Genomic DNA, 14,779 nt, shown 5'->3' with positions numbered 1-14,779 from the left:
CAGCAGGGTCCTGATCAGAAGGGTTCCCCAATCCCTCTGAACTCCTGCTGCAATCTGAAGCCGCCATGCAAAAGGGGACATGCAAGAGGGGCACCTGCAGCTCAGGAGAGCAGGGCTGTAGCTCAGTGGAGTTCTGTCCTAAGGGCCTGAAATGCAGGGCCACTTGAGAGACAGGATAGAAACACCTGCATTACCAAGGAGGCTATGGGACAAAGCTGTATGTTCACAGAATTTCTGAAACCAACATGGTTAACATTTTAAAAACCAAATCATGCCCTTTGCTCTCTGCTTGGCAGGAAAATGAGGAGTGACAGACGGAACTGATAAGATGAAATAAGAAAGGGATCTCTCTCTCTATGCCTCTCTCTCCCTCTTTCTCTCTTTCTTGAGACCAAATGCCCAAGGCAGGATTAAAACTCCCTCTGAGACAAAGAAGGACTTTGAAGCTATTATCTTCCTGTGTCAGTGTTCAGCCTGGGACAGCCTGTCACTTTATGCAATTGGGGAGCTCAAATCCAAGCTTTTAGAAATTCTTGCCAAGGACTCTGCACAATGAGCTACATCCCCAGCACATAAATGAGTGTCTTTATAATCACAGAAGGAAGAGAGAAAAATATTTCCCAGGTCCTGGGGACCTCAACAAAAGGAGATTCAGGTCATACAGTAAAAACAAAGGGCAGGAAGCAAACATATGCAGATTTAGCGGTGAGGTAGTTACCAGAACTGTGAGGTAAGTCTTATCCTGGAAGAATTTCAGCACCAGGGCTCCAGAATATTCCCAGCACCAAATAGAGTGTGTCTGGACAGACACTAGTACTTTAGGGCTCCTTCCATTTTAAGAGTGACCAGAACATGCTTGGAAAAGCTGGCTGCCTTGGAACCAGTCTGACCACCTGCCAGGAAAGGGGCTGCTTGACTCTGGGATGGAAACCAGGCACAAAGGCCTGCTCTTGACACTCTGACCATTCACAGAAGACGTTAAAAATGCGTTCAAGAGAAAGGTGAGGAACCTCAGCACAGGTGTGACTATTCTCACGCTTTGCCAGCGCTCATGAAGGCTGGACGGTACTACTAAGCTCCTCCTCAGTAGCCCTGGTGAAGATGAGCCCACCGATCTGCCTGCTGAACAGCCCCAGGTCCTGCAACCCTGCCCAAGCTCCTGCAAAGTCAGAACACGGAAGCAAGGCAGGATCTACCTTGCTGGGGAAGTTCAAAGAAGAGCCTCCCAGATAAACACATTACTTAGTACCCATTCTCTGCCAAGTTGCAAGGACCCAATGTCAAGACTAAGAGATATTGTCCTCACATCTCCACAAGGTCTTAAAGGCTTCTGGTGGATCTTTTCTTGCCCCCTGCAAATCGGTTCCTGTGGTTGACCACCACCCGTTCCCTAGGAAGATAGTCACCATGGTGAAAGGACTCATGAAGTTGCAACTCGGAAGGCCCCTTCTATTCCGTTGTCCAGGTGCCACCCGTTCCCGCACAAACACATGCAGCTCACTCAAGCTTCAGGCTGCACTCAGTTTTGCCCCTGAGGATCGCAGACCATAACAACTGCAGGCCAACCGGAAGCCAGGACGGCATGGCCAGGATTGGATACATGCTAATAAGGACTATGAGGGGGGGGGGGGACCCGGAAACCAGGAAAACCCCTGCGGGTTGAGGAGCCTCACTCCCAGAGCGGTAGAGGGCTCCAACTCAGAAGCTATAGAGATATAGCAAGTCCTTGAGGCTGAGAGACCTTACTTCCGGAACGTCAGGGAGCTCCGGCTCCGACACGTCAGAGGCACGACGGACAGCAAGCCATAAGCCACTGCAACGCCGGCATTCTGGAAGGACATGGAGCGTCAAAACTTCGATTACCTGCTTTACGTGGGACTTGACGACGACGATGACAACTGGGATGGTCAGTGCGTGCTAGGAACGGTGGGGTGGTGCTGTCCATGGGGGGAGGAGCGTCCACAGAGGCGGCGGGGCAGGCCCCGTGTACTGGCGTCGCCTGTTGGCGCTCGACTTCACGGGATTTCGCATCACGAGGCCCTGTCACCTCGGTGCCCTTTCTGTTTCCCACTTCCAGAGGCTGAGGCATCGACGGTCTTGCAGGCTGGAGAGGGACGAAATGAGGAAGCCAGTGGACCGGGCCAGGCTGGGCGCGGAGCCGCAGCCGCTGCAGCCATAGCCGCAGAAGCAGCCGGAGCAGAAGCAGGAGAAGGCCCCTCAGCTGCTGGCGCAGCAGGCCCCGTGGATGATGGGAACCAAGAGGGCGCTGTTGGTGGCCATGGCCAGGAGAATGAGCCACAGCCTCAGGAGCCAGATCGTGGGGCCATGGGAGACAACCAGGCTGTGCTGTCCTTGGCCGAGCGGTGGTCCTGTGTTCAACCCGTGAGGGTGCTGGTGCCTGAATTCCGAGTCCATTACCAGCACAGGTTCACCTTGGCTCAGCTCCAAGAGCTGGAGAGCGCCTTTCAGCGCAGTCAGTACCTCACCACTGAGGAGGCGTGAGTAGCTTGCCTAGCTTGCTCTGTTGTTTGTTGGGCCTCCAGGTTCCACTCTTGTCCTCGTTTTATTATATTTTTAAATGTGATTTTTTTTTAATTTCTCTTATTTAAGTCCTCAGTGTGTGTGTGTGTGTGTGTGTGTGTGTGTGTGTGTGTGTGTGTGTGTGTTGTGCTTGCATGTGCATATCCACAAAATTGCACCTATGGGGAACAGACGACAACTTTCAATAATTGTTTCTCTTCTCCAATCACGTGTGTCCCCGGTGTTGAACTCAGGCATGCAGGCAAGCACCTATTTGTCTGAGCCATTTTGCTACAGTGGTGAATGCGAGGGTGATTGCAGGGCCAGCCTCAGCTACAGAGTGGAAGGTTATCTTTAGATCTCCTGAGTGACTTGGGAGCATGGGGGTCACTGGAGAGGGGAGAAGGGGAGAAGAGAGGAGGAGAGGGGAGCAGACAAAAATGTGTAGCCCAATAAAACCAATTTAAAAAAAAATGAGCTGGACAGTGGTGGCGCATGCTTTTAATTCCAGCACTCAGGAGGCAGAAGCAGGTAGATCTCTGTGAGTTCAGGGCCAGCCTGGTCTACAGAGCTAGTTCCAGGACAGCTAGGGCTCTTACACAAAGAAGCCATGTCTCGAAAAAACAAATAAACATATACACACTTATGTATGGTTTTTACTACATATAACATATAATATAACATATATTAATATATTATATTATCTAATTGATATATTAATGTGTATTAATATGTTAATATACTTTGACATATTATTTAATGTGTTATATAACATACTATATAAATATATTATAGATTAACCTATAATATATTTATATATTATTATACTACATATATAAATATACAATATATTATAATATAATTTATATAATGATATAATATAGCATGATGTAATAATTGTTATATTAATGTATTAAAATACATTAATATATTAACATATTGATTTTATTAATACATAAATATGATGTTTATAATATAGTATAATGTATGGTGATATAGTGTACATTAAGTACATTAATATATGATATATAATATATTGATATGTATATTATTACATATTATGTATTATGTGTTATATATTACATGCTTATTATATATTAAAGACCAAAATATATGTTATATAATTTATAACATTATATTATAATATATTGTGTTACTATATATGTTGTATATTAAATATTATATGATATTGCTGTGTTATATGTTAAATATCATTTATGATATATTGGATATTGTATGATATATTAAATATAATGTATGACATATTAAATATTACATATTGAATATTATATGATCAACATTAAATATCATATATCATTGTGTAATGTATATATTTGGTTTGTAATATATATTAAAAATGAAAATAAAAAACAACCCGAGCTGAGTGGGGTGGTTCAGATTTTTAATCTCATTGCTTGGGATTTGGAGGCAGGTAGATCAGAAGTTCAAGGTTATCTCAGTTCTATGATGAGTTCCAGGCTAGCACCATATCCATTAGGCCATTTGTGTTGAGAGTGAAGCTATATTCCACCATGCTGTTTTTTTTTCTATCAGGGGTGGAGAAGTGTGGGAGTGCCTTTCTCTTCTGACTTTCTGATATAAGACCTCACTCTGTAGCAAGGCTGTCCAGGTACTTGCAAGGAGTCTTCTACCTCAGTTTCCAATGGTGCTTGGAATTCAGGACTGTGTGGCTAGTGTTGTGAGATTTTATAACATTCACCTTGGGCCTGCTATGACTTTAATATTTCTTTACCTTGATTGGCAAGATGGCTCATCAGGTGAAGACACTACCAAGCCTGAGATCCTGAATTCCATTCTGAAGACACACATGGAAGAAGAGGACTCCGGCAAGCTGTCCTCTCGCCTCCCATATACACCATTGACACATACACACATTAAGAAAAGAAATAAGTGTGATATTTCATTTTTCTGATGATTAGCAGGTTGGAGTACCTTGTGTATTATTTGAATATTTAAAATTCTGGGATGCTTCCATTAATCTTTATTTGAGCTTCCTTCTATCCTGACAAAACATGTCACCTGGGCTTTCCCTATGTACATTTGTTTTGTAGTTTTTGCCTTGTTTTGTGTTGGGTTTAGTTTTTGCTGTTGTTGTTTTAAGTCTCCTGTATGACTACACCTAGTGTTAGGAGCACTGTTTTGAGGATTTTACTAGACAGTGTTAGTGGCTTTCAAATTGCTTATTAGAGATATACTTTGGTTTGCATATCTACTAATGGTAATAAAATAATTTGTTCTAAAACTCTCAAAATTCTCAAAGCGAATATCAGAGAAGGTAGAGAATGAGACAAAATATTTCGAAACACATATAAAATATCTTTCTCATATTTAATTTTACATATCCATAATTCCAAATACTGAATGTCTTCCATTTTTACCCTCAGGAAACGATTGGCATCTTGCTTGGGTGTAACTGAAGCCAGAGTGCAGGTCAGTAAGCACGGAACAGCCATTTGGGAGGAAAGTGATTCTAGATGTTACTTTATCTGCAGGTCCTGTTGGTCCTCTGAGTCAAAATTTGTGTTGCTTTTTTAATTTTCCATGTTTCATATTGACTTTTAAATATTTATCTCTAAATTGTGTGTGTGTGTGTGTGTGTGTGTGTGCGCGTGCGCGCGCGCGCATGCACATATGTGTGTGTGCACCCAAGGGAGCCAGGAGAGGGCATAAATTTCCTGGAGCTGGAGTTACACGTATGTATGAGCAGCCAAATGGGTATTAGGAACTGAACTCAAATTCTCTCCACTCCACGTCCCTAATAAGCAATTTCATAAAACACTAATATGAACAGCAAAAACTTCAAAAGAAATGCTCCTAATGCCCCAAAAGAGTATCAGTTTTACAGTGTATACATATATATCCTGCATATTTATATAACATTCGTAGAACTATCTTATATATTATGGGTACATATTTTCTAAGCTAAAATGCATACATTCATAATTCAGCCACAAGATACATGTATATGTAGTACATATGTACTTAAGTAGTAAAAATAGTTTAGTACATTCTTTGTTCCTTAGGAAGTTATGTGTCTTCTGGAAATGAGCCATTCCTGATTAGTAGGGCTTTCTAGTTCCATTTTCTACCCACCAGGACCACAAATCTCAAAAGACATTTTGAGTGACCTAGAATGATGGTTTAGTGGTATAATATATAAATATAAATATATTATAGACTAATCTTTAATATATTATGCAACACATAAAGTATATTAACATTAATATATCAATTAGATAACATATTGACATGTTATGTATTATATGTTAAATATTATATATTATATGTAGTAAAAACTATACATATGTGTGTATGTATATGTGTATATATGTATTTGTTTTTTCAAGACAAGGCTGTCCGGCCCTAGCTGTCCTGGAACTCACTCTGTAGACCAGGCTGGCCTTGAACTCACAGAGATCTACCTGCCTCTGCCTCAAAATGTCTTTTGAGATTTTTGGTCCTGGTTGGTAGAAAATGGAACAAGAAAGCCCTACTAATTAGGAATGGCTCATTTCCTCAGGAGCAAAGAATTACTAAACTATTTTTACTGCTTTTTTTGGGAAAAGATGTGTGTGTGTGTATGTGTGTGTGTGTGTGTGTGTGTGTGTGTGTGTGTGTGTGTCTGTATTTTTCATTTTTGAAATTTAACCCAAAAAATATTCCAGGAAAAGATGGAGAGGTTGGGCTGGGTCTCCTTCAGATGGCATTTGCTACCAAGGACAGTGGGCAGCTGGCCAATACCCAGGCTACCCCAGCCCACTTCTCCCTGATTACTCCAGAATGGGAGAGACAGTGGAGGTGCAGCTGGGAGCAGGGGCCAAGGGTGGTGGCTCTGGGGTAAGAAGCTGGGCTGAGGCTGGGGAGAGGTGGGGGTTCCCATGTGCAGTCATCTTTGCGCAGTGACAGCCTCGAAGCTGTCAGGGCTAAGAACCTACATAGGTGTGGGTGTGGCAGGCTAAACAGGACGCTGTAGCCAGGTATCTGGGAAAGGCAGGCTTGGGGCTGGCCTTCCCTTCTAACTGATGGTCTGCCGGGGTCGTCCATAGCCTGTCATGCCAGCCTGTGAGGCCCCTCTGTTGCTGCCCATCTGAAGGCCAATGACATGCTTACCCTCCTGCTATATATACAAGTATCTTGTGGCTGAATTATGAATGTATGCATTTTAGCTTAGAAAATATGTACAGATAATGCATAAGATAGTTGCATGAATGACAGTTATGTAGGATATATATGCATGCATTGTAAGACTGATTTTCTTTTGGGGGTTAGGAGCATTTCTTTTGAGTTTTTTTTTTTTTTTTTGCTGTTCCTATAAGTGTTTTTTGAAATTGCTTATTAGGGACATAGTATGTTTTTATTTTTGCTAATGGTGGAGGATAATAAAACAAAATTACCAGTAGGGTTTTTTGTTTGTTTGTTTTTGGAGGCAGGATTTCCCTGTGTAGCTTTGGAGCCTGTCCTGGAACTCACTCTGTAGACCAGGCTGGCCTCAAACTCACAAAGCTCTGCCTGCCTCTGCCTCCCGAGTGCTGGGATTAAAGGTGTGCACCACTCCCCAGCAAGGCTGGCATTCTTTAAAAAGCATTTCTCTGGGGAGTCATAACGTGTTTGTGATATATAAATTACCCAAATAAGTGTAGCTAGGGGATCCATGACACTAATTTTAAAAACTAATAATAAATTCTATCCTTACAGGGGGAATTGCTGATAATTTACAGGCTGAACTCATATAACTAATGAAAACTTATCTTATGGAAACGAAGAAAATATCCAGTTAAATTACCTACTCCTACTGGGTTTTTAAAATTTTTATTAGTCTCTGAAAATTTCATACATGTTTTGATCATATTTGTCCTCCCCCAACTCTTCCTCCATCCACCCAACTTTGTGTACCCACTTTTTATAACTCATCCAGACCAATTTGTGCTGCCCAAATATTGCATATCTAAGACTATATATATATATATATATATATATATATATATTCTGAGATTTTCTGTCCTGCCCAGTACCCGCAGTCATTAAGTTCCAAAGAAATCACACAGTGGTCTACATTAGTTATAAACTGATTGGCCTAGTAGCTCAGACTTCTTATTAACTGTTAAAACTTATATTAGCCCATTATTCTAGTATATGTTAGCCACATGGCTCGGTACCTTTTTCAGCAAGGCAGTCACATATTGCTTCCTCTGCAGCTGGATAAAAGACTGCAGAGCAATGGGCTTCCTTCTTCCCAGAATTCTCCTGTTCTTGTGGCCCGCCTCTACTTCCTGTCTGGTTGTCCTGCCTATACTTCCTGCCTGGCTACTGGCCAATCAGTGTTTATTTAAAATATAACTGACAGAATATAGACCACTGTCCCACACCATGTATACACACAACACACACACCCTGATGTTCCAAGAAAACAGTTTCCTTGTGGTCATGCACAGCCTCTGGCTCTTACAGTTTTTCTGTCCTCTCTCCCAAAATGATATCTGAGCCTTGGATAAAGGCATGGAGCATATTTGTGGATGACAATTCTTCAAACTCTTATTTTCTCTGCCTATTATCCACTTGTAGTTCTCTGTGTTGATCACCATTTACCGAAAATAGAAGTTTCTCTAATGAGGGCTGAAAATTCACTAATCTATGGATAGAACTATAAGTCATTAGGAGTCAGTTTAATATTATTCTGATTTAGCAGTGTTAATAGTCATATGTTCTCCTCTAGGACATGATCTATCTGGGCACAGGTTCTTGGCCTTAATAATGGTGCCAGCTATGGGATTCAAAGTGTCATCTGACCTATATCTAACTGGCAAGTACTGGTTACTACAACTAGGAAAGGACAAAGTCTTTATTAGTAGAGGTTAAAATTCTGCAGATTCCTGCTGTTTTTTTAAGTACTTCAATTATTTACTACACTAAACCTTTTCCTTTTCCCCAATCACTGTAGAGATGGTTTTTGAAGAGGAGAGAAAAATACAGAAGATATAAGAGACTGTGAGCACCCAGAGGTTCTCCTCCGGCTTCCCATAACCTCTTTCTCTGAAGATTGTGGGGGAGACCTAGAGTGCCACTCTCACCAGGTGTCAGATGCTCATGAGATTTGGCTGCTGCCAAAACCCCGCTAATACATGCTGATGTCCTCAGTGCTTCTGTTTGCAATAAAGAAGTGAATGCCCACTGTATTTGTCTTGTGTGTCTTCTGAGATTGTTAAGATACATGTCCAAGTTATCAAGGAAATGTCATTTAAACAGGGTGACAAGGTCTCTTTTCAGGAGGCAACACCTCTAAGCCATAGTTAGTTAGCCCTGTGGATTGCAGACACTTTCCAGTTTCTGCTGTAGGGTAGCACTGACACACATGTTCTTGTTTGTCACCCTTCATACTATGCTCACCCCGCTCTTACCATAGAGGACTGCAAGGCTACAGGAAAGACAGGCAAGACCCTAGGAAGAAAGAGTGCTTTTTCCCAATACAGATGATGATCCGTGACCCTCCATACTCAGGATTTCATTCTGGCCCTGGACTCTGACAGAAACTACTCACAGGGTTCACAGGACACAGGCAATGATATGGTAACTAGGCTCCTCCTAACTGTTTTCCCTACCCCACCCATTTCTGTGTGGAACTTTAGTGGCCATAAGGGCCATAAGTGGCATGGGTCAACAGCCAGTTCTGTCCTAGGTCTTACATTTTGCTGCCACCAATATTCTGTTATTACACCCTTGTCCTCTCAGCCCTGTGTTTACAATAAAGAGCTGACTTCTCAATATCTGTTTCAAGTGCCATCTGAGATGGCTAAGGTATGTGTCTGTGTTACCAAGGGAATGACATTTAGGTAGACCATGCAGATGTGACTTTTCCTGGTGTTGACAGTTAGGAGGACCTCCTCTTGTCTGCAAACTTTTCCTCTCCTCCTTCTCCATCTGCTGCAGCTGCGACTTCTCTAGACTCAGCTTACATAAGTGTGGGCTTCTCTTCATCAGCTCCTGCTACAAGCTCCATAGGATGGGAGGCTTCACCTTTGGAAAGAAGGAAGGGAGAACACAGAGCTGAGGACATTTAAGCACAGTTGTACAGGACACTCAGATAACAAGAACACACTATCTCAGAGCAATGGGGGCAGCTATAGAAAATTTCCCTTCTATTCAGGAATCCTGAGCTGCTTTCCTTCAAGGAGTTCTCTGAAGCATCTCCCTGTTAGGCAATGACCATGAGATTCTACCCGACGCACATCTACAAGGCTACACTAATCAGTGACACCATGGTTGCACCCTGGAGGAGGCCTTGGGCCCCTACTGCTGGCTGTGTACTGAGAAGGTGTGCCCAGGTGCCCTGTCACTCCCTAGTCACGGCTACAGATTTCCCCAGGTGGTCACGTAGTCTTCTCCTGTGGTGTCTTCCTTAGCCCAGGTTACAGTGTTTCTGTTTCATGTTCAAATGGCATGTAATTAGATGTACTTATTCCTAATTGTCATGGGTGGGACACATTCTTAGTCATATGACACCATGCAGTCTTCATGAAAATTGTCAGGCAGACCTGAACAAGGACAACACCAATACAGTCGCCACGATGTAAGGAGGAAACCCCACAGGGCCTAGCCCTAGACAAAGAACTACAGAGGACTGAGGAGTGCTGGGAGGAAGAAAATTAGTCTTCACCTCAGATGAGCTCCCTAACTGGTTATCCAATACCGATTAGTCAGCCAGCCCTGAAATCATATATATTATGTTATATTATATTATATTAATATATATGAATATGTTTGTCTGTCTGTCCGTCTATCCACAAAATTATCACAGACGGAGCCAAAATTTTGAAAGTGAGTGAAATGTGGGGAACATATGGGAGCAGTTGGAGGGAAGAAGTGAAAGGGGAAGCAATGGAATTATATTTTAATTTTTAAATGAAATATTTTAATGAAAAGGAAAGAAAGTTGTCATGCAATAAAACAGACAATGGGGCACATTTATGGGGAAAGTATAAGCAGAAACAATAAGAGCTAAAGACAGTGGCTGAGGTCTGTAGTCACAGCACTTGAGAAGTAGATTGTATGTGAATCAAAATGCCCTGGTCATCCTTGGCTGCACAGCAAGCTCAAGTCCATACTGCACTACACGAGGTCTCCATCTAAATTTTTAAAAGTGGGACTGGGAAAGGGCTCAGTAGTGAAGATGGCTGCTAAGTAAGCATAAAGATCTAATTTTGACCCCCAACATAGATGTAAAAGCTAGGCAACATTGAAACCTGGTTTCTGTGAGAAAAGTAGATGCAGAGGGCTTGCTGGCCAGCCAGTCTAACTGTAACTGTGGGCTTGAGGTTCAGTGATGTGAAATACTCCCTTTGTACAATATAAATATTTTTCACTCAAATTGGTTTAATAAAATGCTGATTGATTGGTAGCCAGGCAAAAATTATAAGTGGGACAGCCAAACTGAGAATGCTCGAAGGAAGAAGGTTTGGAGTCAGAAGAATGCCAGCCAGCTAACGAGGAAAACTGAATGTGTAGAAAATGAGATAACAAGCTATGAGCAATGTGGCAAAGCATAGATACAAAATATGGGTAAATTTAAATGTAAGAGTTAGGTCATAACAAGCCTGAGCTATCAGCCAAGCAATTAAAATTTTTATTAAGTCTTCAAGTCAGTTATTTGGGAAGTTAAAGTGCAAAACAATCCCACACCAGTTTGGACTTATTATTAAAAGGGTTATTTATTTGAGGGAAAAAAATCTTACAGAACACCATCCTACATGACCAGGAAAGGAGTCTAGTCTCCAGAACCGGAGTCCGAAGTAAGAGAGCAAGAGGAGGGCTGCTGCTTCTTCTTCTTTTTTTTTTTTTTTTATTGAGAAAAGGAAAAAAAAACAAGTTTCTGCCTCCTCCCAGCCTCCCATTTCCCTCCCCCTCCTCCCACCTTTCTCCCCCTCCCCCCACTCCTCTCCCCCTCCCTCTCCAGTCCAAAGAGCAGTCAGGGTTCCCTGCCCTGTGGTAAGTCCTAGATCCTCCCCCCTCCGTCCATATCTAGGAAGGTGAACATCCAAACTGGCTAGGCTCCCACAAAGCCAGCACATTAAGTAGGCTCAAAACCCCGTGCCATTGTCCCTGGCTTCTCATCAGCCCTCATTGTTCGCCATGTTCAGAGAGTCCGGTTTTATCCCATGCTTTTTCAGTCACAGTCCAGCTGGTCTTGGTGAGCTCCCAATAGATCAGCCCCACTGTCTCAGTGGGTGGGTGCACCCCTCGTGGTCCCGAATTCTTTGCTCATGTTCTCCCTCCTTCTGCTCCTCATTGGGACCTTGAGAGCTCAGTCCAGTGCTCCAGTGTGGGTCTCTGTCTCTATCTCCATTCATCACCAGATGAAGGTTCTATGGTGATATGCAAGATATTCGTCAGTATTGCTATAGGATAGGGTCATTTCAGGTTCCCTATCCTCAGCTGCCCAAGGAACTAACTGGGGACATCTGCTGCTTCTTTTTAAAGCGAAAGAGACCACACCCCAGTGAGTTGGTGTCTCAAAGGCTGAAGGAGCAGAAGGAGCTCCCACAGCACCTCCCCCTTTTGTTTAAGTAAGAGAGTTCTAAACCTACTACAAAATTATATACGCTAAGAACAAATATCCTATTCTAACTAGCTTAAGTCTTGTATAATAAATAACTTGGCCAAGTCATGAGAAAAAAGTAACTACATTTATCCAGTCTTCAATCACATCAAATATCTGAGAAGGGAAATAATGTTACCTGAGTAATTAGGAAGTGTAATCAAACAACTTCCAAAACATGCAGCAAATCACAGAGACAACTAGCTACCTGGGCAATCACCCAAAGTCACGTTTGCAGCGTTGAAGCAACAAACTTTGGCTAAGGCCTAGAATAATTGACAGATTATTTTTAAAGGCAAGAAATTATTCAAAACCATCTTACCCTGTCTTGGCATAATTTGACACTTCTGCTTATCCATTTCCAGATAGTATATATTTTGTCAGTAGTTGAGGTATGAGAAGTTCCTTGCCCAGAGGCCAGTTTTGCCAAGAAGAAGACAAGCTCCAAGTGGAGTGTCTTTGGTGCCCAACAATCTCTCAAGAATAGATCGGTGTTGCCAGGAACGATTGTGTCTCTCTACCATAAAACTCTAAGTTAGATTAAATGCCATTTTCGACAGTTCTTTGAGGAGGTTGAAGATTATCAATTTATACAGAATTTATACAGAATATAATCTCTATGTATATAAAGAAGCTGATTAGTCTAACTATAAATATGACAAACATAGATGACTATTGATCTACGATTCCTAATACCTATCTAACTTAAAGACTAAGACAAGAAACAACTGTGCAAAAATTGAGGACAATGACCTCCAAAAGTAAACAATGTACAAGTATACATTGCAATATGGTAAATATATATACCAATACATAAATAATATATAAGTATCTTAATCAGAGGTAGAAATGTACACTGCAATATGGTAAATATATATATATATATCAATACATAAAAATGTTTTAAGCAGAGGTAGAAGCATGCATGCATACAATATTCAATATATTCAATATTGTATCCAATATTCAACTTTGTATCCAATGCAATTGTCTATAAACAATAACTCACAAATACCAATCTATTATCCCATCATCCAATTTTTCTTTTTTTTAATCAAACAGATTCCTGAGCTTATAAAATTTCTCCCCCAACCCTCAACCGTATATCAACTATAATCAACCCCTAAATGATGTCCCTAAGTCTGAGGACAAACTGTGCTGGGAGAGGGGACATCATCCTCTAGAATTACTTCCAGCTTTCATGGGGGTGACGTTCTTTCTTGGGGATCCTGTGAAAGTAAAATGATGGTTAAATTTCAAGATCAATGTCTTTTAAAATTGCAAACAGTCTCTGAGTATTTTCTGGAGGTCTGGCCAGAATGTTGTACAAGATGTGCACCATTTCAGCTAACCAAGTTGAAACTGTCTTGTGCAGCTGGTGCCCAAAACAGGTCTTGTAGTAGCGCTATCAGTATCATGACATCATATCAACCAGGTGGAGTTGTGGTTGTGGGGCCCCATCTTCTTCCTGGAAACTTCAAAGATTACTCAGGAAAAACTCATTGTTCATTGTGGAAAACTTAAACATTATTTATATAGACATATACAGATGTATATATTCAATAAAAGGCATGATAAAGACAAAAATAGATATGAAGAAAAGCAAAGATGTTTTCTAAATTCATTTTTCTTTCTGTCCCATATTATGGCTCTTGACGTGAGACATAAACTCCAAAAACTCTATTTTTTTTTCTCTTAACAACAGGCTTGGAATTAGAGAGGGACTGAGCCAGAGTCCAACTCCAAAACCAGCTCTATAAGTTTAGAAATATAAACGTATATTTTAGATATTTATACTTACAGAACCTATTCAGTTTTCTTGATAGTCCCTATTGGGTAGTTATTTTTCCAACTGTCAGTATTCAAACATCCAGAGTCCCATGAATTTTTCACAGATGAGTGTTTTCTTGTGGGGATAAGAACAGAAAGAACCCTGCCCCTATCCTATGTTTTTCTTACCACCTGTATGATTATCATCATTGTGGATGAGGTGTCATGTCTCCTTTCCAAGAGGTTTTTCCTCTTCGGCGTATGATATAGAAGGCCTACTGCTGCTCACTCAGCGATGTCACCCTACAGAAGGAGACCTTGTCATTTGTTTTAACTGGCATTCCCTGCACAAATGTCATGGATAACCGGCACACATACCATACTTATGCAGACGACACATGAAGCAAATGAACTACAAGGTATTTATTTCAAGTTCTTAGAGAGGAAAGATGGAGTAACGTGAGTGGAAGAACAAATGTGACCGCAAGTGGCTCCAGGTCAAGGGTGGCACACTATCCCTTGTGCACTGTCTTCAGAGAAGTGGAGTGGGGCCCAGGAGGAGCACTGCTAAGCTCTGACAGATTCTGCCCTCTCCAGAGCTGCTCTCTCCTCCTCTTGAACCATCTCTACAATGAGAGGGAAGAGGGATTTGTTCAGTAATCAAGACATAATCAGAAAACACACCATGAGGCGTTAGCTGCCCCTATATTTTATACTGCACAGAAGAACCTGCTGTCTCACTGCCCTAATTCTGTGAGGGCCTGAGAGGTTGGCACAGGGTCCATTGCTTGACTGGAATGTCGGAGGCCCTGTTTTCCACACCAGCACTGCAGAATAGTCCCAGGACAAATGTCCAGAAGTTGCATGTCTTTTCCCTTC

General features: G+C 41.8%; 1 protein-coding gene across 1 annotated transcript; it reads left to right on the top strand.

The window, feature by feature from the left end:
* The first annotated feature begins 1,631 nt into the window (after positions 1 to 1,631).
* Positions 1,632 to 8,676, top strand: LOC121441633 (rhox homeobox family member 2B-like). Its single transcript, XM_041642848.1, has 4 exons — positions 1,632 to 1,906; positions 2,078 to 2,498; positions 4,926 to 4,971; positions 8,480 to 8,676. The coding sequence occupies exons 1-4, from the start codon at positions 1,840 to 1,842 to the stop codon at positions 8,528 to 8,530; spliced, it is 585 nt and encodes a 194-aa protein (XP_041498782.1). The 5' UTR covers positions 1,632 to 1,839; the 3' UTR covers positions 8,531 to 8,676.
* Positions 8,677 to 14,779: the final 6,103 nt, after the last annotated feature.

This window comes from Microtus oregoni, unplaced genomic scaffold, assembly GCF_018167655.1.
Source record: "Microtus oregoni isolate MIOR12 unplaced genomic scaffold, Mior012 000080F_ref0000499, whole genome shotgun sequence".
NCBI lineage: Eukaryota > Metazoa > Chordata > Mammalia > Rodentia > Cricetidae > Microtus > Microtus oregoni.
The sequence above is the reverse complement of the archived record's forward strand: the minus strand, read 5'-3'. Positions and strand labels throughout refer to the sequence as shown.

What these genes read in the sequence shown, in the direction of transcription:
- LOC121441633 (XM_041642848.1), top strand. Translation starts at nt 1,840, where the DNA reads ATGGAGCGTCAAAACTTCGATTACCTGCTTTACGTGGGACTTGACGAC. An exon ending in TACCTCACCACTGAGGAGGC is followed by an intron (nt 2,499 to 4,925) that starts GTGAGTAGCTTG and finishes TTTTACCCTCAG; the next exon opens with GAAACGATTGGCATCTTGCT. An exon ending in TAACTGAAGCCAGAGTGCAG is followed by an intron (nt 4,972 to 8,479) that starts GTCAGTAAGCAC and finishes CAATCACTGTAG; the next exon opens with AGATGGTTTTTGAAGAGGAG.